The sequence below is a fragment of the Beta vulgaris genome, chromosome 3, assembly GCF_026745355.1.
Source record: "Beta vulgaris subsp. vulgaris cultivar EL10 chromosome 3, EL10.2, whole genome shotgun sequence".
Classification (NCBI taxonomy): Eukaryota; Viridiplantae; Streptophyta; class Magnoliopsida; order Caryophyllales; family Amaranthaceae; genus Beta; species Beta vulgaris.
The window spans coordinates 52,869,817-52,891,234 of record NC_079204.1 but is presented as its reverse complement, the minus strand read 5'-3'; the positions used below and the strand labels follow the sequence as shown (position 1 = coordinate 52,891,234).

At 36.1% G+C, this 21,418-nt stretch overlaps 2 protein-coding genes across 3 annotated transcripts; both read right to left on the bottom strand.

Annotated features, from left to right (window-relative positions):
- Window positions 1-630: 630 nt before the first annotated feature.
- On the bottom strand, window positions 631-13,742 carry LOC104889479 (uncharacterized). Its single transcript, XM_010674704.4, has 16 exons — window positions 13,373-13,742; window positions 12,113-12,211; window positions 11,937-12,028; window positions 11,535-11,635; window positions 9,703-9,793; window positions 8,765-8,823; window positions 8,552-8,672; window positions 8,134-8,199; window positions 6,831-6,883; window positions 6,613-6,721; window positions 6,157-6,327; window positions 5,846-6,004; window positions 3,912-4,004; window positions 2,697-2,867; window positions 1,502-1,692; window positions 631-1,373 (listed from the first exon to the last, which is right to left on the bottom strand). Exons 1-16 carry the CDS (start codon window positions 13,503-13,505, stop codon window positions 935-937), a joined length of 2,148 nt encoding a protein of 715 aa, XP_010673006.2. The 5' UTR covers window positions 13,506-13,742; the 3' UTR covers window positions 631-934.
- Window positions 13,743-16,745: 3,003 nt separating this feature from the next.
- On the bottom strand, window positions 16,746-21,197 carry LOC104889477 (26S proteasome regulatory subunit 7). 2 transcript variants are annotated; one of them, XM_048640700.2, is made up of 11 exons: window positions 21,009-21,197; window positions 20,271-20,392; window positions 20,045-20,126; window positions 19,306-19,397; window positions 19,152-19,229; window positions 18,700-18,761; window positions 18,395-18,536; window positions 18,081-18,299; window positions 17,791-17,972; window positions 17,529-17,704; window positions 16,746-17,169 (listed from the first exon to the last, which is right to left on the bottom strand). In XM_048640700.2, exons 2-11 carry the CDS (start codon window positions 20,328-20,330, stop codon window positions 17,012-17,014), a joined length of 1,251 nt encoding a protein of 416 aa, XP_048496657.1. In that variant the 5' UTR covers window positions 20,331-20,392; window positions 21,009-21,197; the 3' UTR covers window positions 16,746-17,011. The 2 variants fall into 2 exon arrangements, with proteins under 2 accessions (XP_048496657.1, XP_019103947.2); XM_019248402.3 differs by lacking the exon at window positions 21,009-21,197 and having other exon boundaries at window positions 20,271-20,483.
- Between the last annotated feature and the right edge of the window lie 221 nt (window positions 21,198-21,418).

The following is a 21,418-nucleotide window of genomic DNA, read 5'->3' as shown; positions in this document are numbered from 1 at the left end:
ACATAACGCAAATTTAGACAAGACGCTGAAATTTTCCCACTACAATAGATTAAAATAACCAAATCACGTAACTTGGAAGATGTCAATGTTGAAGCGAAATTCGCCTATATATTCTATAATCTCAAGGTCAATTTTAGAATTCAACACAATGACAATATCAAACGTTATAACAATGACTACTGAACAAATCATACTTTGATATGAACACAAAAAATAAGAAAGGACAAAAAAAAAAAAAAAAAAAAGAAGCAAATGAAGGGAAAAAAAAAAACATGTCTGCATACGTTAAGGATGCCGGGAAAGGGGACTGTCTCCTTCAAACAACACATCACATCACTAATCACTTTTTTTTATTAGGAAAAATAATTGATCCGAAAACCAATTTCTGCTAGGCTATTAGCCTGCAGTTAACACCAGCTCAACCGCTGAATACAAGACTATTCAGCCCAGAAGTAAAGCTCCAACATATGATTGAGATGAAGATTCGAATCCTAAAAAATGCCTTGAAATCCGGGATGGTGATCCACTAAACTGCCACATATCCCTCAACTGATCAACCATATAACATAAACCAAATTATATACATAAAAACTTTTTAAATATAGAAGCAAGCGGAAATGTTGAAAATGGTGAAAATGCAAATTATTAAAACCAAAATAATAACCAAACACACCCTTAAACACGCTAATATGTTGAAAAAATTCAGAGTCCAACACCCACTGCATCATCCGTGAGCACAAAACTGAGAGTGACAGGCAGAATTATGTAAACTATTAAATTAAAGCTTAGATTTTGAAATTAAAAAAAATGGTCTGTTTTATAAAAATCTATAATAATATTATACAAAATAAACTACAATGAAAATTTCTTAAGGCAGAAGAAAGTACCAAAAATTTCTACCTTGATCCCATGGGTTAACTCTATAACCTTATTGTCAACCTCTTCCACGGCCTCTTCCTCGGCCTCCCCTACCACCTCCTCCTCGATTTCCTCTACCACCACCTCCTCCTCGATTTCCTCTACCACCACCTCCTCCTCGATATCCTCTACCTCCTCCTCCACCTCGGTTACCTCTACCCCCTCCTCGACTTCTCTTCTCATAATTTGTAGGCTTAAGACCTAACGATTGGACACCCCGCTTATTACGGCGTGCATCTTTATCGTCTTCCTCATACTTGGCTTTATTTCTAGAAACAAAGGAAATTTCTCGTGACCCTCCAGGTCCTACCTTAACACCGGTAGGCAGATGTGAAGCCATCTCTTCATCCTGCAAAGCAGCTACTCTCTCGCCTAAGGGTAGAGCGTCCTCCTTGGCAAGTGAGACGCTGTCGAAGAATGCTTGTGCATGCCTTTCGTCCTTTACTTCGTACAACCTAAAGAATTTACCAGAAGGGTCCGATCCAATCATTAAAATGCAAAATATAAAATATAAAACTAAGTAAATAGATCTCATTGTGCCTAATTAAATTGGAAAAAGGATTACAAAAATTAAAAGGCTGACCTAGGAGCTCGCGATTTTCTATCCAACCTGCCTTCATCCTCAGAAGCAGAGGACGCATCATCGCCATCACTTGGACCCATCTCATCTTCCGTTATAGGTTCAAAGTGCTCCTCCACCAGAGCAGACTGCTTCTGGGGAGCAATGGGATGTAATGCCAAATATTCCTGGGACTCCTCATCAATCTCAAATTCCTGGACAGAAAAGTTATGACATAGAGATGTGAATAAACTACTCTAAAAGAACATCTGTTATGTGATCATATGGGGGAAAAAGGCTTTTCCGGACAAATGTATCTAGCAGTAAGGTGCCTAGAAGCATTGAGATATATCATTCAGCCCTTGTTTAGGCAGAAATCCTTGAAGTCAAACTAGCCAGATTACGTTCAGGCAACATACAGCATGTCATAATAAACCGCAAAGTGGTACAAGAGAAAAATCCCATGAGGAGATAAAAAGTACCAACTCCATTCAAATTCAATGGCAACGCATTTACTTTCACGCTCTCTAATGAACAACTTTGACTTTAATTTATTCATATTTTTTTATGGCGAGAACAAAGACCTGGACCCTGACATGACCACAACCCTGACAATTTCTTGATCTAATATTTGTATGTCAGGCACTAAGTATTAGGGTAGGGGAAGTAAGGGGATCTCCAAGACTCCAACCCAAGCACTCTTAATTGATAAGATTCAAACCCCAAACCGCTAGGATCTGAGATAAGACTCCCTATCAAATTAGTAAGCCTTGCTTTGTGACGACTTTAATATATTTAACTATCTAATAGTTGTAAACATTATTCAAATTGATATTTCAAAAATATACATTAAGATGCATCCATCAACATCTTACGTAATAAAATTTGTTTTTATGTCAAGGTTATTATATTTCTATATGAATGGAGCAAAAGTCAGAGTGTTGCAAATAAGAGAATCAAGTGGGAGCTCAATGGTAAACCTCCCACCTACCAACTTCAAGTTTGGGGGTTTGATTTCTCTCTATTCCCAAATTAGGGTTTCTTCCTAGGTAAAACTCCCAGTTATCAGTTTATGCAGTCCCCTTGTGGGATGGGATCCTCTTATCATTCCCACCTTGCAGGGTTATGCCAACCATGGCCACTTAATTTCCAATAACAAAGGTGTCGCAAATTAAAAAAAAAACAGAAGTACAACGTTAATGGTACAGTTAAACAGTACCGGATTATTAAACATGTCGGCAAATCTATCATCTTTCAGTATGTCACTGCTCAATCCCTTCCTTTTCTTTGATGTTCTCTTTGTATCTGCATCCTTCTCAATCTCTGCTGCTTCATCCTCAAGAAGACTACCTGCCAGGCGACGATTAACCTTTGGCAGTTTCCTCCTAATCTGTGAAACACAATAGCCAAAAGAGAACAAAACACATCAGATCATTTGAAGTCAAAATTTCATGAAGTAGAGGTAGAGAACAATACATCAGAAGACAATGAAATTTAGAACCTCTATCTATCTTTTTTTTTTTTTGCAAAATGCATGTCCCGTTAAAAATGAAAATAACACCGTCACCCAAATACAAGCATGTGAGACAAAGATCAAGAATTCAAATGCCCAAATCTGTAAAAAGTCCACAACCCCAAAAGTAATTCTCCCTCCTTCACAAACTTTTTCACTTCAACAATCTTATAATTTTTTTTCCATATAACCACCTTATAAACGTTTTTTTTTAAAAAAAACCACCTTATAGGGTCAAATTTTTCCAAATAACCAACTTATAAACACTTCTTTTATACACTAACCATCTTATATGAATTGTTTTCCTAGCTTGCATCACTTAACGAATTCTGTCAAAGAATTTGTCAACTCTCACTGAAATATTCCCTTTTATTTCATGAAAATTTTCATTAGTGGCAATCTAAAAACAAAAGTGTCATATAAGGTGGTTATATAGATTAAAGTGTTTATAAGATGGTATTTCAAAAAAGTCGAAAATCTTCATTTCATTTAGTTGTTCCACTTTAACATTTGCGTTGGTTACTAAACCCCATTTCACCTTTTTTTGATAACATTATGGAAACACATATTTTCAAGTAAGATGTTAGATTTGCCGCAGTGTATACTATCATAATATCAACTTTTTATAGTTTTTATTAATTGGTAATTTTTGGTCTAAGTTCTGCATTAGCAATCGTTAAAGTCGAATAAGTAAATAAAACTAGTGGGATAATTGACACCAATAAGACAGTAATAAACATCATCTAGTTGTCTCAGCTCCTCAATTTTGTTGAGCAAACCGAAAAGAAATGGGTAGCATTTTCTAAATCACATACAACTAAAAAAGAAGTCAACTTTCCAAATTAAGGACTTGACGCGGCAAGTTCATAACCTAATTGAGGTGGGAAAGTTAGAAAGAAGCAGCTAAATGATGAAACTGACCGTTATACGTTCATCATATATCTTCTCCAACTTCTCCTTCTTACGCTGCTCAATGTAGGCATCATATGCAAATGGATCCGCTATTGCCTTTGCCTGCAATAAACACCAAAATATTTTCGCTCAAATGTACATATTAAGGCATATCCAAAAGTTATACTACAGCAAAAACAAGATTTCAACACACTAACCTGGTGTAAACAAGGCTAATGTGTCAAGCTAGGGTAAATGGGGCAGAGACAAATGCATGCTTAGTCGAAAGTAAACATCATAATAAACTTGTAGCAGTATAAGCAAGGATATTTTTTATTTTTTATTGATAAAAAAACAAGGACAGTAAAGAAACATAGTGAAACAGCCAATTGCAGCCACATAAACAATGCATGCAAATATACGTTGCAATTTATAACTTAGTTGCATCTCCTAACATTCACAGAGTTGTAGCACGGAAAAGTCTTGCGTTAAAAAGCATCACTCCAGTCAGTTAGGTTATTGTAAGATCGTTAAAAGGATAACAAGCCCCACGGTCCCACTTAGCCAAGTGCTACATTGCTTATATGTAATACTTTTCAACTATCAAAACCCCAAGATTGCTATTGCTACAGTAGCATAAATAAGGAACTGCACTTACACTTCTAAACATAGAAAAAGCAGTCACGAACTCACGGTGTCATAATAGCGGCATCTTGTTACATCACGACGTGATTTGACAGATTATATTTTCACCCTTTTTCATCGTAACCAAAGCTATGTAACATAGAAGTTTTTCAGATCATAGCTAGATATCTATATATATATCTAAATCCCAGAATAAACAAATGTCATGCTACCACATGTACTCTCCCCTCCTCCACACAATCAAATGAGACATTAAGCAATAAAAAAACATTTCAAGACTCGAACACGTGACCTCTCATTTGATACGCTAATGCACTTACCAACTACACTACAATACTCATTTTGGTCTTTGTGAGGGAAAAAATCATTTAAAGACAAGATACTATTTCTATTTTTTAAGACTTCAAATGCACGTGGGTAAATAATCCGGGGCGTATAGCCAGTGACAAGAACTAGTTCTACTTTCTAAAAGAAGAGGCTCTAACCATATATAGTAACTAGATATAAGTTTGAATGTATCTTACATGTGAATTCAATTGTAGTCATATGTTTCACGATTATAATAGCAGGTCTGGTACAAATGGTACAAAAACTGATGGTCTTAAATACATGCTACGGTGCGTATTTCTAAAATTATTGTAAGATGTAGCCTTTCATAGCGGAGTAGCCTTATTTTAACTCCATGCCTCATAATTTATACTTCGTTTTTTTAGATGGCCCATTTTGACTTTTGATACTATTCACATGTGTAACTTTGACTATCTTTTGTGATTTGTACTTAAAGGAAAAATATAGTCATATGGGATCTTGTTAGATTCGTCTCAATGTATATTTTCATAATATCAACTTTTTGTAATTTTTGCTTATTGATAATTAGAGATATAAAGGTTTAAAATAGTACATTGGCATGTGCGCCCAAGGGAAACAGGTCAACTAAGAAAAATAGAGGTAGTATTTCAGGATGAAGAATACCAATATGTGAAGGTACGAAACCACAAACTACTACTAATCCATAATTTCACACAAAGAACATAGAATTAACTAATATGTCTCGCCACTCTATACTGATCTATGATAAATGACACATATATCATGGATGTCGACCTAATTCGAAATTATGAAAAGGCTAGTTAATTGGATGCCCTTTGCCTTATGAAAAGTCCGACGTAATTTGCTCAGGAGGTAGAAGTTAGAACAGACACACATCAAACATGGCATATTCGACTCTCGCAACATATGCCAGGTCCACCACTCCATGCATATCCACACGCAGAAACAAAAGACTCGAAAAGCGTTAGAAATAGATTAAACTAACTGACCTTTTTATACAACCGATAATCAATGAAGAATCCATGCATATAAGCTCTAAGAAGATTGGTTCCAATTAAACTTGTCAAGTTAAGTTTCTCAAGTTCTTCTTTGGTCAAGAACTTGTAATCATCGTATATAGATGTCTGGGCATTTTCTTCCAGCTCTTCCTGCAAAGACAAGGCAAATTGTGGTAAACAACTGCATAATTTACTTTTTAGAAGGATCACCTAAAGATAACTCAAGGTATATTCAGATCTACATACAGCAAGATCCACGCTGACAATCGCACAATAATAAAGAACTAAGGCAAAGTACATACCGTCAGGTTTTCCATATATGAACACCACTTCGGCGCAGGACCAACAGCAGGAATGAAGTAGGAGGGTATACTGCTAGAGTCTAGGGCCAACAACATTAGCCCACTTTCACGAAATACACAGATATCATTGATTGTGCCACCTGTTGGCTCAATACTGGTCATCCCTTCACCCTGCATTTAAAGACCATTAATGATTAAAGAGTTATAGTCAGCTTAAGTGAGAGTTGATACAATAGTTGGAATACAAGTGAAGGTCAAAGGTGCCAAATAAATTGCCAAGCAATGAGCTAAACTTGGGCTCAGCTCCAGCCAATCAGAACTATGAGGCTCGCTATTTCATCGCAACTCAGATGCTGATAGACCTACTAATCATGTTACAGCTTACAACACCGAGCAAAAAAAGGGAAGACACAGAGTCTTACCAATGGCTTCTAGAGAGAGGTGAAAGAGTCTCACCGTTTCAGGATCCCAAATCCTGACAATGTGATTATCTGTGCTGATTAACTTAGGATGTTCTGAATTCAAAGTTCGATGCCACTTGATATCCAATATTGGGCTTCCATACCTGTTAAACGGTCAAGATTTCAGAAGCCTTAAAGTCAGTCAGAAGAAGTATGAATCATCACCCAGACAACCAAAAAAGGACAAGTAAAACATGAAGACAGCATGCTTACATGTGATCCTTGACCCGAATAGGTTGAGAAGATCGCAAATCATAGATCAGTACCTGTAAGAAGAATTAAATTTAAAATTTATCATCAAACCCTACCAATCACTTAACAATGGGACTCATAAGTATTAAAGAGACTTGACATCAAAGACATATGTAGTTTATATATAGCAACATTCAATGTAAATCACTTTCAGTTCGGTATCCAGAGGATATATGTTATCTTTACCTGCAAACTAAGCTGTTCCAGAATAATAACAAGTTTTAGAATAATGCATCTAAGGTTATGTGGCAACTATAACCAGACCTCAAGTGGCATGAAGTTACCCCAAATGTGAATATGACTCCAGCTATATAGTTGAGATACAATTCAAGTCTTGAATGCTTTTCTGCACAGTACTTAAGAAGTTCACTGAGAAAACCAAAAACCTGGAATGCCAACATCTAAGGCACAGTCTCAGATTCACGTTACAAATAACAACTATCCTACACAGTAGGATTTCTATATGTATATACTAGTAGCACTCAACCAGGAGGCTCAATGTTACCCTTTGAATATCACTTTCAAGTATTCTACCTTTTTCATCCAATAACACACAAAAATTCGCTCCAAAGAGGCAAAGAAATAACTATAACAGGTCTCCATATCTTTAATTGACCGTTTCAATCCACAACGTCCCAACCCCTACAACCTCCGAATTCTTATTTCATGATGGTCCTGAATGAAAAGCCTAATCCTCAAAAGACAGTGAGAAATCCGTTAGATATCATCTTTACTTCTCTTTCTTGATTCTTCAAAAATTTCTTAGAAAGCAGATAGTGAGATTCGAATTCCCATAATGATGGGAACTTCTTCAAGCAGAGCCTTACATTCACATGTTAGTAACGCTGCTTCCTTCATATGGGTCCATCAGTTCGATGTCAGTTCTTTGCAAGAGCTATCAAATCAATATGTGGTCCAAACTTAAATGATTTTACCAAAATCAATACCAACCATCTATCACAGTAGTACAAAAGCATGATAACAGGAGATTGCCCCATTTAAGATTCTGCCAGACATTACAAAGAACATTCGAAGTTCAGCCACACACCTGATGAGAGCATATAATATCTTAGGCTCCTATATATGTAGTCCAAGCAACTGAAAGAGCAGGAAAATCTACAATCACATAATACCTATTGCAGTATTTTTGTACGAAGCAGTTTCTTTAGGCAACCATGACCAAACCAATAAAAAAACAAAAGTACGCCTGACAAAGTTGGACAGTGGAATAAATGTTAGACTTACTAAAAGTAGAACATCTTACCTTTCCCTCACTGCTTCCTACAGCCATTTGGAAGCCTCCATCCTCATCAAACTCAATTGCAGTGACCTTTCAGTGATTTCAGAAAATAGATTATCAAATATTCCTCATCTAAACAACAAGTACAGAAAAGACAAAGGAGCCCAAAAATAAAACATGCTGCCACGAATAGAAGAAAATAATGAAATACATGGTCCATCACTAACATGTCAGAATATCTACAATATGATTAGCTTATCACTTCAAGCTAACAACAAGAACATATAGAAATATTCCACAGCCAAGTCCGCAATCAGAAAGACAAAATCTCCTTTCATACAGCTCAATATAAGGATAAAGCACATAAAAAATCGAGAGCTTGATTTGTTGACTGTACAAACAAATGATGTTCCTGTCACATCTTGCAAATAATTAACTGTACCTGCTCATCCTCATCAGAAGCTGAGACAGCATTAATTCTACCAACAGATGATCTTGTCCTCATGTCAAAGCATTCAACAGCCCCATCCTCACCACCACAAGCAACTAATCCATGAAGCTTGCTGATCCAATTCACAAAACCTTACAGGTCTTAGAACAAAGATATGTTTGAGAGACAGAGCAAAGGCAAATAAAGTATGAGTGGAATTATTACCTTCTAGACACTACATTTAATCCAGGAGATTGAGTAGTGAGAGGGGCAAGAAATCGACCCTATAAAATGAAGCCACATAAAATTTTACAATTAGATTTACGCTAAGTCAAAACAAAGCAAGATAGAGCACGCTGAATCAAGAAAGGGAATTAACAAGAATCAGATAAGAGTGGTTCATCCTTCCTCTTATTCTTAGTCTTTGTATCTATCGTAATTGGGTAGAACACAAGAGTGGAGATAGCATTTTGAAATATGTCAATCTAATCGAGTACTAGTATCCGATGTGCACAGGTATTAAAAACTTTTGGATGTCAGATATGGGTACTGTATTTCTAAGTTCAGCTCTTGGAACCAATTCCAAATCGTCCATGATTCAAGCATGCCTCATCCACAAGCTTCAGCTATGCCCCAAATTCTTTTCCACAGATGGCTATAATGAAGGTGTGAAAAGTGGCATTTAAGCCATGCCCTATAATCTATAACTTACTATAGTGCATCAGCAAGGTGCTATGACGACATGGTATTTCAGAAGACAGTACCGACTGTAAAAGGAAATCTTGCGTGGCTGTGTATTTCAGCAAGCAATATAGTATATAGTTGTCTCAAGTTAAAACAACTAAAACCCACAAGGATCACTGACTAAATGTGACATTACATCCAACTCATTTATTAATCTTCGAACCTCTATGATTTATAACATTATTCAGTCTGATTCATAAATCCAGTCTTTATGAGAGCAACACAATTCACCGAAAGAGTCTGCTTGGGTAATAAATATTGGTGATAAGAAATAATATAAAAGATATCCTCCTCGACCTCGATAATGACAGGCAAATGCAGTTCTTAATCAGCATCTATCATTTGAATACGCACAGAAGCTGAAACGAAGCAAAAGAACAACCAATCTACAAAAGATCATTAGAGCAACCAGGGCAAACCTGCGCTAAATTTATTCTGTAAAGATCTGGTGAAGAGGCAGCACAGAGCAAATCGCAAGACCAGGAATCATATGCCAAATCCCTTCCCATCCTTTTCACAATACACGAAAAAGTTTAGTCCATGAGCAACAACAAGCATAATATTACATGGAAAGTTTCATGTGAGGACAAGTGAAAAATCAGGTCAATCTACTGCAGTTTGTTTTCACATTTGTTTTTCCTTCATAGAATTTCTGAGGCATCACAAAAAGATGAAAGTTCAACTAAAGTGGAAGTTTCTTAAATTTCTTTTCTGAAGAGAGAAAACAAGCCAGGATCCGTCAACAGCAGAATATACCCTTGAAAACCAACAGGACTAACAGAACAAAAATTAGCAATGTAACTGATCTTTATTGTAATTGTTATATAAGATTATGATCCTAACACATAGAACTAACAACTAAGTTAAGAACATCTTTAAAAAAAAGCTTCCAGTAAATTACTCCCTCAATCCACAGCAATGTCTACTTGGAGTGATCACTAACTTTAAGAAAGTTACTTTGACTTAATTCTGCTTATCCTATGCTAAAAGTTCCCTCACTTTATATTAAACTATATGTTTCCATTGAATAGTGTATCGAACATTCTTTTATGAGAATAAGGTATATCTAAGATGGGAAATTCAATGATATGCAGATCCTCCCTCTATAGCTACATTTATTATGTGAACTTTTCAAGCAGATTCTAAGAGTCAATCTAGAGGAGCTTTGGTAGTAAAAACTCTTTTTAGGCACAATTTAAAGGCATGGGATCAAAACATGGCACTTAGTTCCATTACAGAAATGGCCAAGTAGTAATGAATTTTTGAGATCTCATTTGCACAAAACCCCTAAACAGATTGTCGCAATAAATTCAACGTCCTTCGCATCATATGTTACATGACAGTGAATCACTGCGTTAGAACAGTTTTTCCCGTTATGCTTATTATTTAGGTCAAATTTGGCCCCATATACTTTCTTTGTTTCAAATAACTTGCTACACTTCCCTAAAAGGAAAATGTCATAATACTTGCTACATTAAATAGACTTCTTTTTACCCCTAAACTTTCTTTAATACCCTTAAAAAGCTGGGGGTCCCCCCTCCCCTGCCCTTTTCTCCTTCAAAATACCCAAACTTTTTCCTAAACAAATGTTTTTCTATTGAAAAAGTAGTGGTCCCTCACTTTCTCTCTCTACCTTTCTTTAAACTCCCCACTTTCTCTATGTAGCATATAAATTGAAACGGAAGAAGTAAATATTAGTAATTAATTAATGACGCATATTATTTATAGAAGCTCTTTCATTCGCCAAACCATGGTGTCAAAAGAAGGCCGCATCGTATCGTACTGCCCACGTCGTAAAGGTTTTCAATTCTATCGAATTGATACTACCCGCAAAGGTGTAAAAAAACTGTGTTTTAGGGAGGTTCAAGGGATATCTCATGAGGTTGAAAACCCAACAACGAATTTTTGGAAAAAATTCACACTGCTTTGTTGATTCATTTCAAGGTGCTACCATGATGATGTGACTGTTAAGACGACCGCTTCAGCAATTTTATTCCATGTGTAAGGGTATCAGGCTATGAGCTTAAAAAAAGGGACTGGGAGAATCCAAACCTAATAGTTTCAAATAAATTTAACATAAAGCTTTCTTAAAGTTGCAGGGTAAATGTCCCAACTTCATTGCTTGCAAAGCTGCCTTCCATGGACCTACCTAAAATCTCCTTATGAGTTCTGAAGGGCGGAAAGGTCTTATAGGCATTCATTCAATGTTCAATTGAAGAGAAGATAGCACATATTCCTAGGATGAGCATACCTCGGAATCCTCAAACTATAGTGACTTCCATATTTAGCATGAAGTCTGATTGACCGATCAGCACACATAAATGCAAGCTTTGAGTAATCATCAGAAAGCACCTGTTTCAGCAACCAATATATATCCAGTTACCAACAAGAGTTATGCACATACAAAAATGTTCGACAAAATTTATTTGCTAACAGAAAACTCAGCCATCAACTAGTAACTCAAAACAGATAAATCCTATCAGCAAAATATCTGTTGGCTTAACAAAGAAACAAGCATGTAGCTTCATACATATAAATACTTTATTTCTTTCTTTTAATCTCCTCATTTTTAAGAGGACTCAAGAGGAGTAATTTATGTAGATCTGAAGTCAAAAGGTTCCAATGCCATACCACACAACTCGAAATAAAGTACCTGGAAATCAACTATTTCAGAATCCAAATGTCTTTCAAACTTCAAAGAAAGTTCTCTTAACTCATAGACTTTAACTTGTGGAGGGTAAGTACCTAATATTCAGGATATCAGGCATCAATGTCGTGTTGAAGAAAGTTGAAGGGACATGAATATTTAAACAACTGAAAGAGTATCACCTGAAGCAATAAGAAATTCTCCATCAGGTGTGGCCTTAATTTTGCTGGTTGCAGTTTCAAACCTCAAGTCCTGAATCAATTCTACTCTTTGCATATAATCTGAACAAAAGAAAACAAAATTTCCAACAAATCAGCAATCATATAAATAGAAAGGACAAACTAAGAAGCAAAAGATCAATAGGGGTGAGTTTACACTAACATAAAATGTTCACACCAACATAGCAACATCCATGACATTGCTTGAAGATTGCAAATTGCTTACTTAATTCATAAATAACCAATGTCCAAAGATAACTTACTAATTTCCAACAAACCACGGTCCAAAAGGTACCTTCATCCTGCTTGTAGTGACATTGCTATGAAGATTGCAAAATAACTTACTAAGTTCCCAAATTAACCATAAAGCCGTCAAACAACATCAATTACATGCAAAACAAAAGAATGCCAGGCTAAGTTGGCCACGACAGCTGGGATACTGGACACTAATTATCTGTCGATGGAATCATTGCTAGTATATTGTATCTTTTAGCTCAATCCTATAAATCACCCTGATTCTTCTGAAATCCGATAACCAATCAGCACCATATCCCCTCACCTCGCCACAGACTCAAATTACAATCTACGCCTCCTAAATCTGTTTCCAAAGGCATAAACCACTACTATTATTCTCCTTACCATCACTCATCCCCAAATTGTAAGGTGCTGTCAAGAATGCACAAGGTAATTGCCATTTGCCAAACACCAATTGTGCGCCTCTAGACCACTCACATTGAACATCATATATACTCGGAACGTTTTTTCTCAGTAGTTCTTCCTTTCACTAAACTCTTCCTATTTCACAAATATTTACCGCTATGAAAGGAAGGATCGGAAACTCGAAGTAATAAGATCAATGTGAAGCTCAGCAACCTTGAAACAATTACTTCTTGTTCCCAAGCAGCAACATAACTAACAAGTGCAAAATCAAGCAAATTCTCAGCAACATAACAAAATCCCACTTAATTTTCTCCTCCCATGGTTAATTATACATCCAATACTAAAACATCAATTTGTGTTAGCTTAATTCCACCATTAATTAACCTCTTTTAGCTAAAATAATTACTGAACAGTTACACCATAAAAATTTCCACGTGCATTATGTTGTTTTGCAAATTTCACAGGCGTTTACTGTATATAATGATAATCTTACAGATGATATATTCATACATAAAAGAAGTTAAAATTCACCCCAAAAAAATCAAGAGGTGAAAAAAGTTAAACCTTGGTCTTTGCGAAGAGCGCGCTGTTTCTTAGGGTTTAGCCATGTGGCTAAAGAACGGTGTTGACCGGTCAAAGAATACATTTTGACGCCATTATTGGAGGTCGACTTGAGAGTACCACCATGGTAGGCCATTTTTGCAGAACTTGAGTAATTGATCAAATATGTGAGTAGAAATAGCGAAAAATTAGGGTTTCTCAAAGAAAAGAAGTGAAGTGAAAATAGGAAATTAGTGTGAATGTGAAAATCAGAGGAGAGAGAGTGGAGTAGAAGAAACGAGGTTTTGGTTATGCCTCGACGACGATGAAGACGGCAGCCAAACCGAGTGCTTTTCTTTGCTTTGCCCTTCGTTTTTTTTTAATGGGTTTTTTGTCGACAAATTTTGTGGGGAAGGACCTAATAAAAACTTTTTTGTCAAAAAAGACCTAATAAAATACTTTTAATTGTGAACAGCAATCACTTTATCAATTTCCGGCCAATTTATCATTTACTGACGTTGACTCTTTTTTTTTTACCCCTAGTTGACTCTTTAATGTTTTGTTCCTATCTTAATTGACCCAAACATATTGAATTCTCACACTTTCCTCCCAACAGCGCAATCTCCATTGAAGGGAAGCATCAACCTATTCGATCTTATCCTGCAACCTTCATCAAATCCAAGATATGTTTTGCTCTTCAAATTTTTCTCTCTCAATGTTTAAGGGTTTTTGAAATTTAGGGCTCCTATTATACGTTTTTCCCAAAATTGCAAATTAGGGTTCTTAATTTTACGGTAATTTATCTTCTCCTCCTAATTTTACGATAATAGAAACAGAACATTAAAGAGTCAACTAGGGGTAAAAAAAAAGGGTCAACGCCGGTAAATGGTAAATTTGGCCGGAAATTTATAAAGTGGTTCATGTTCACAATCGGAAGTATTTTATTAGGTCCTTTTTGACAAAAAAAATTATTAGGTCCTTCCCCACAAAATTTGTATTTTATTAGGTCCTTTCTGACAAAAAAACCTTTTTTTAATTACCGTTTTTTCACACGATACTTTCGAGTTTTCAAAAAATTCACCTGATACCCCTAATATTTTCAAAAGTCACCAGATACCCCTAAGTTTCACATTAATACACTCAAATACCCTTAATGACTAACAGTGTTAACCACCGTTAGTCTTAACCCCAATTAACCCCTAAATAAACCTCAGTAAACCTAATTAAATACTAATTAAACACTAAAACCTAATTAACCATAACCAAACTTCTAAACCAAACCCTAACCCCCCCTCTCCCCCACCCTCCTACCACCCATGTATCCCAGAACCCACCCTTAACCCATGTCAAGAGCCTATCCCCCTACCCCCCGTCGCGATCGTAGAACCCCACCCCTCCTCTACCCTACCCCTCGTCGGGATCCCATCCCCCCCCCCCCCGGTTGTGAGCCCATAAAACCCCACCCCTCCCCTACCCCTCGTCATGAGTCCAAAACCCCAACCCTCTCCTACCCCCCCGTCGCGAGCAGCTTGTTCGGGTTACTCAGCGAGACCTTGTTTGCAAATTTACCAGGAGATCTCGAAATGGAAGGGGGTGGTGCTGTGGCGGGAGCAAGAGTAGGGGGGGGCTCTTCCAAAATCGAGGGGGTGATGGTGAGGGAGGGTTGGGGGAACTGAGATTGGGTTGTGGGCGCGAGGAAGGGGGAGGGGTGGGGAGAGGGTGGGGCAGGGGTGGAGAAGGTTGCAGGGGTGGTGAAAGGGTAGGGAGGGGTGTTTAGAGTTAGGTTTAGGGTTTACGGTCAGGGTAAGGGTTAGAATTAGAGGTTAATTAGGGTTTAACGCAGAAAATTAGGGTTAATGACTAACGGTGGTTAACGTCATTAGTCATTACGGGCATTTGAGTGTATTTACATAAAACTAAAGGGTACCTAGTGAATTTTGAAAACATGGAGGGCACCAGGTGAATTTTTTAGAAAATTCGGGGGTACTTGGGGAAAAAACTGTTTTAATTATTGCGAGTCGGGTTATATATGTGGGTTTTTAAAGCATCGACTATTTTGTTGGTCCGAGAGATGTTCCAGGTTACAAAAGAAAGTAATATTACTCGATGTTAAAATGATGATATTTTATATTGATGGTCAAATAATTAGGGATCGCGGGTTGGGGAGCTTTATTAAACTTAATTTTTAGTTTAGAAAAGTTGAGAAAAAAATTTATGTTATTTTCAAAAAATTAAGAAAATTTCGTGAAAAGTTAAGAAAATTTTTAAGAGAATCAAGAAAAGTTATGGAAATTAAGTTGTTTTTAAGAAATGTAAGTTTGACTTGTTCAACTGGTGAATATGATGAAGTTGTATGTTATAGTTTATCAAGTTTTAATTTTATATGTCCTCTCTCGATCTTCCCCCTCCTCCACTTTTATGAATCTCCTGTCTTAGGGGATGCTAATCGGACATTATTGAATGTCGATGAATTCTAGTTTATCTGTCCTCTCTCGGTCATCCCCCTCCTCCACTTTATGAATCTCCTGTCTTAGGGGATGCTAATCGGACATATTGAATGTCGATGAATTCTGCTAGTCTTGAAAAGGGTTAGAATTGAACATTGATTGAGTAGTTGCTAGCTAGTTGACACGCTCGATTAAATACCCTTATCTTCCCTTAGAATCAAATTTGATCAAATAAATAAGCCACGTACTGTTATCTATTTTGCAATTCAACGTATTAATTTCTATTCACAAATTATACTTCTAGTTTGCATGTTATGGACCTTATGTAATTGGATTAATGATTTGTTGTATATAGTAAATTTGCATTACACCTATAATGGGATTTATTTTCTTTGATCGTGAGTTTTGGACCTCCTCTCCCCTTGGAATCAGATGTACTTCCTTCCCTTCTTTTCAAAGGCAACAAATGCATTTTTACGTATCCTGATACATTACTTTGACCACAAATATCTATAAGTACATATAACTAAAAAATTATAAAAATTACATATTGTGAAAGTATGTCATGCGACAAAGCTAACACGAATGAGTATCCTTAGCCTCAAATCTTTGGACTCACTTACAAGCTGTTCTTGTTACATTGTGGACATTACAAATATTCTTATGAATAGAGTAAACAGCAGACTATCCCATGTTAGAGTTACTATGGTACATAAATCCATAAAATATTACTTCTGTACCATAATAAACTCTAACTTCCCAAAGGCTGAACTCAAACTACATTGAACATTCCCAAACATGTCACAACTCACAAGTAAGAAAATTCTTTTAATAGAAACCCATTGTCCTGCATCCTTACACTTTAAGCATACTGTGAACAGAGAAAATAATGTAATTACATGTCATATATACAGTTATGGCTGGATGTGCTCTACATTTCACAAGAAAAACGTTACTTACAGAACATGGTATTCACTGAACAGAGAGAAGAAGATGGTGGGGCCCACTACAAGTGAAATTACAAAATTACAACTCTCTTTGCTAAGTAGAGAACAAGTTTGTTATATTGCCAAACTTCTTTCACAGTCGCGCAGACAGTAAAAAAATCAGTCGCGCAGACAGTAAAGAAAATGTCGAGTGTTGTACAGCTTCCTAGTTAGTTAAAATTTTATCAAGATATTTGCAATTTGTTTTGTTCAAAAAAATTAGTAGTCTTTCAGTTGAACATCATGTATTCAGGAGTTGCACTAAACTTCCGATATCCTTTCATGACTTTGTTCACTGCCTCGATGAAATCCCTCTCCGTCACAAACTTCCTTCGAGCTCGAATGGCATAAATTCCAGCTTCTGTGCATATACTGCTTATATCAGCACCTGCAACAACAGCTTCTGTCAAAAACTGGTAGATTTATTTCATACATCAATATACAGTTCAAACCACCCAATCTCTTGCCAGTTTATGCTACCTTCAACTTTTTTTTGGTCTGCAGTGAGCTATTAAGAGTAAATGAACTAAGCTAGTGGACGAGAAAGAATAAACCATACACAGATTAACCAATATCTCCCTTTTTTTGGCCAAATAGCCCCCTTATACACCCGTACCTATGTAGTCATAAATCATAATACACCCAATTTACCCGTAGTATCCCATATATTTAAATTTATGCCCCTATGCATGATCCATCATTCCTCACTAATGGACATCCATTAATAAGAAGGACGAACTTAGTCACCTGTACAGTTGGGGCAAATGCGAGCAAGAAGATCCAAACGAATACCCCTTTCACAATTCATTTTTCTGGCATGAATCTTGAATATTTGAGTCCTACCCTCTAAATCTGGAAGGCCAAACTCAACCTTCCTATCCACCCGTCCAGGACGCATGAGGGCTGGGTCAAGAGTGTCTGGTCTGGAAATTGAAATATATTAATCTAAAAAACTAGATAGATAATGGGGTATATAGATGTTGGTAGTAACATTAGGATCAAATATAACCTGTTCGTGGCCATGAGAACTTTGATGTTTCCACGGGCATCAAATCCATCAAGCTGATTTACAATTTCAAGCATAGTACGTTGTACGTCATTGCCACCACTAAAACTGTTAGAAGAACGTGCACCTCCAATGGCATCAACCTCATCAAAGAAAATAATGCAAGCCTTTTTTGACCTAGCCATCTGTAGCAAAATATACATGCACTTATCTAGCAGTCAAGCAACAAAACAAAGAAGGGAAAGAGCACTCAAGAAGTATAGTATTGTAGCATTCTCTGAGAAGAAAACTACCCGGAATATTTGACGCACTATTTTTGGGCCCTGACCAATATATCTACGGACGAGCTCAGTTCCAACTACACGGATGAAGCAGGCGTCAGTTCTGTTAGCCACAGCTTTGGCTATCAGTGTTTTCCCTGTCCCAGGAGGACCATAAAACAATACTCCCCTAGGTGGATCAATTCCGAGCCTAACAAACTTCTCTGGGTGTAACATGGGTAATTCAACAACCTGCAGAGACAGAGATGATATGTTTAACATTTACATATGGCATGTGATGATGTGAACCACAAGAAAACTTCACAGTGAAGTTAGAAAAGGCTCACTTCTCGGATCTTCAAAATCTGCTCTTTGCATCCACCAATATCATTGTATGTTATATCCGTCTTCTCCTCTACTGTGAACATGGCCACAACAGGATCAATTCTCGGAGGTAAGGGCATTTCTATCTGAAATGTTTTTGAGACCCTGTAAAAACAAGCACAGTGTTGGCGAGGACAGAAAAGATCTCTACATGTTAACCACAGAAACCTTCTGAAACTGATTTGTTTCATACATGCAATTACCAGTTTATGTATCTAAACTAACATATGCCGCGTAAGGATGGATTTTATATAATTGAGGAACATACCCCACTCGCATGCCTTCATCTATATCAATTGGAGAAACATGATCACCAAGCCCAACAACATACTGAAACAACAACAGTTAAGAAAACGCAGTCAGAAAAAATATATACTTTTATAAGTAGTATAGAACAAGTCATAATACATATCAATGTGTGACAGGTATTAAAGCTATTCAACTAGATGACACTTGACAAGTTGACAGTTCATACAATAACCCATTTTGTAAAGGGAATACAATAGTTATCCTCGATTTTTGACACTCTACATTTTACCTCGATTACCCATGATGGATTCAATAGGGCACTTTAGCCCTTTAGTTTGGACCAAAAACACAGATAGTTTTCATCAAATAGTGAGACAGACACTTGGACACATCCCACATATCTACTATCTAGAATCCAGAGAAATGGGAGATATAGTTGGGGAAGAGGGGGAGGAAAGAAACGCTACATACCATTTTTCCTCTGTTATATTTAATCACATATTTAGCTTCTTCAGTGTAAGGGTTGATTATGCTGGTGCATCTCGCAACCTGCACATCAATCAAAACAACTATTAAAAGATTTGGAGACTGATATAAATGAGAGAAGAACTAGACATAAGCTTACCGAGAGAGATCTTTGCTTCGCCATCATTATAAGATCAGACTTAAAATCCCATTGATTAGAAGGTAATAGACCAGTGTTAGATTCCTTAACACCTGTCATACATGAAGATCATTAGCTCACTCAGAAAAAAAAACTATATCATGATTCATAATCGAGAAACAACAAGCAAAGATCCCTAAAAGGAAAATCCAGTCTATATGCCAATAGGTGACGTATATGAGTTATATCATTTGTAAGTTGTAAACCTGGCATATGTGACAGGCCAGACCTTCTAGTACAGAACATATGAAAATCCTTTTAGCTGTTTAGAGAAGATGACCTTATCTCATTGAGCTAGCAGTCTTTTCTTGCGGGGTATGTATGTACGAAATGTTACATGGATCCTTCATCTTTCCTCAAGTACCCATGTTGGATCCTCGAGACATCGACATGGGTATGGACAGTTGAACACTATATACATTATTTTGGACGAACATGTTGAAAATTTACAATCAATTGCTAAGATTGAGATTTGGTTTTGTAATCACATCTTCCACAAGTATCCAAATCCATGTTATCTAACTGTAATTGCCAATACTACAAGGCAAATTTATGGATACTAAGGAAAACTACTCATTAACAAAGCAGATACACTAACTGAATAGAACAACTAGAGACGATTGACTGAATGAATTATTAGTAGTAAAAATTAAGTAATAATCTTTGGACTTGAACATAGATCATGGTGTAGATTTCATACCACTTATGACTTTGATTTTCTTAACAAGTCTCTTTATATCTTTTTCGACTTTCGAAATACTGCTTGAGTAAGGTCCAGCACCCTGCATATATTGTCAAACTAAAGTCTCACTGTCTCAGGAACAAAAACAATGTCACTACAAAAATAATAAAGCTGAACCATCTTAATCTTTTCAGGTAATTAAAACCATCTTAATTAATAGAAGGTTATGCTTAAGGTGGCTTACATAGGTTCCCAAATAATCAGGGTTCTCCTTCTTGTGCTTATTTTTATGCTCTATCCCCATTGTTGTATCTAAGAATTTCTCTGCTGATTTTTTTTCCAGTAATTAGGAATTTGAAACTAACCCTGCAATAAAAGAAAAAAAATTAACAAAAAGTTTACCCATTGAAAAGAACAAAATTGGGTTCCTTAAATCAGTTTTTTTTAGAAAATAAACAATAAGCCTGATTACAAACTACAAAATTACAATAATTAAAATAATTTGTTTTAAAAGATTGCAATAATTTATTTCAAAAGAATGCAAAATATGTAAAGCTTCAAATTCCACAGTAGATGCAATTTTTGAAAATCACAGTTAAATACATAAAATGGTGCACATTGTACAACATTTAATAAGTTCTTCATCCAAGAATTCAAGATTATGATAATAACCTAACATGGGTAAAATTCTACACAAACATATCGGTATAATTCATAGATTAATAACCAAAAATCAAGCGTAAATTAATATAAAAAAAGTACATACTAACTATACATAAAAATGGATAATCAAGAAACTTTTACAATTCTTATATTTGCATTACCATAAAGAAAGCTCGTGACCAATTTAAGGACCAAATGATCAAACAATCAACATGAATAATTACCCGGCACAGTTATTTTTAATGGGTACATAATTAAAGGAAAGAAAGAAGAGAGTAATTTCATAATTTGCATGTAAATAGTAAAATACTAGAATTACCTTAATCAACAAATGGGGTTTTATTTACTGGAAATTTTTGATTGAATTTGAAGCAAAAAGAAAGACTAAATGATCAATGTTGAAGAGAGAAAAGAGAATTCTCTAATTAAACAGAGTTTTCTTGAAAACGAAGTTTTAGTTACTGCATGACTAAGATGAAATGGGTGATGTCAACTGATTGACTCGACTAGAAAATTTTTATGGTAGTAACAAATTTGTTGGCTCTTGTTGGATGAGTGTTCTTACAATGATAGAAGATAAATTCCTTTGCATTATCTATGCGGCTGCCTATGGTGTTGAGATCCTCTAAAGTTTCAAAATAATTAAAGGCTTGTATTTTCTTTCTCAAAAATTCTTCCTATTTTTTCCCGAATATCCTTTCCATATCTTTTCCTTTCCCACTAATCATG